General features: G+C 42.4%; 1 protein-coding gene across 1 annotated transcript in view; it reads left to right on the forward strand.

The window, feature by feature from the left end:
* Nucleotides 1-891: 891 nt before the first annotated feature.
* DUT (deoxyuridine triphosphatase) overlaps nt 892-1,497 on the forward strand; it is a gene marked incomplete at its 5' end in the record, with an annotated part of 3,734 nt that continues 3,128 nt past the window's right edge. Inside the window, one exon of the mRNA XM_009879125.1 lies at nt 892-983. Coding sequence (XP_009877427.1) covers nt 892-983 — 92 coding nt within the window. The remainder of the gene's footprint in view (nt 984-1,497) is intronic.

Below are 1,497 nucleotides of genomic sequence, written 5' to 3' on the forward strand. Positions count from 1 at the left end.
AGCCCTCCCCCGAGAGGCTCAGCGGCCCTGCACAAGAAGAGGCCAGAGCTGGCCGCTTTCTGAGCTCCCTTGCTGCTCCCTTCTCCCTTCCTTCCCAGGGGCCGGTGGTCCGGTCGTGCTGCAGCACCAGTGTCGTGAGGTGGCGATGCAGCCGTTGGCCAAAAGCCAGGCTGGCACATCGGCATCAGCACTGACTGCGTGCCTTCCTATTGAAAAAAAAGTAATAAAAAGTGGCAGATGCATGAAGGCCCTCCCTGCTTTTACGGTTTTCTCCTTCGCTCTTGGCTGTTGGGTGCTGCCTGTCAAAGGGAGGTGGGGCAGTTTGATCACGCTTTTAGCTGGAAACCGTGTGGTCTGCTGCAGACTTCAGTTCTGGTTTGCTTGACCTGATCATAACCATTGTCCAAAGGTTTTCACTATGTTCAGGAATATCTGCAGCTAAGATTGCAGCTAAGATTGTCGCCAAATGCGATCAGTAGTTATATCCGAACTCCACTCTGACCTCCTCTACTTTCCCTTTTTAAGTATTAAAATTTCTTCCTTCGCCTGACTTCATTCCCCTGTCCAGCTTTCTACCTGAAGCTTTGTTTCAGCACACTTGACATTTTGTATTCCTTTTGTCTTAAGAGGTTTGTTGTTGTTCTCTTTCAGTGGTGTAGTGTACACTTGGAAAAAGTCAGGTTCACAAAAAAACATGCTTCCCCATGTTTAAAAATCAAGGCCAATAAGCTTTATGCTTACCTTAAACAAGAAGAATCTGTAAATATTTCTTGTATAAGTTCGGTGGTGTAAATTCCCAGCAAGAGTAATTCAAAGTAATTTTTTACCTTAAGTTAAAGAAAAAACCCCTCAAATATTATATAATAACTAGTGCTTCTTTCTTTAATTTAGTGCCTATGACTGTGTGATACCACCCATGGAAAAGGCTGTAGTGAAAACAGACATTCAAATTGCACTTCCTTCTGGATGCTATGGCCGAGTAGGTAAGTAAATAGGCTATAAAGAGGCTGCAAAGTCATTGCAGAAGAGGTTTGACGCCATCTTCACATTCAGATTCTGCCTAAAGCTTTCAGAATTAGTCTGCACAAAATAGAGTTGTCACGTGGTGGTGTGATTTATTCAGCCTTGGAATAGGCATTTCTTGTCAAATACATTGGAGATTTGGTGTATGTCAAATGACCAAAAGATGATTAGCAGAAATTTTCATACTCTACATACAACTTTACAGGCTGTGCGGTAGTTCATTATCTGTGTGGTTTCCAGATCTGAATCACAAAGACGCACAGGTAATGGCCATACAGAAAATACACCCCTGGATGTTTAAAAATTGAGCCTGAAGTAAGACTAGTAATGTAGTAGAAGCTGACTACTTTTTGTCACAGAATTCTTGAGAGAACTTGTACAAGATATTTTGTTATGTTTTGAGCTTTCTTCTTCTGAATTATGTGTGAATTCTGAAAATAAAACAAAAGCAATAGCCACTCTGGTGGAAGAGCG

The sequence above is a fragment of the Apaloderma vittatum genome, unplaced genomic scaffold (genome assembly GCF_000703405.1).
Source record: "Apaloderma vittatum isolate BGI_N311 unplaced genomic scaffold, ASM70340v1 scaffold32891, whole genome shotgun sequence".
NCBI lineage: Eukaryota > Metazoa > Chordata > Aves > Trogoniformes > Trogonidae > Apaloderma > Apaloderma vittatum.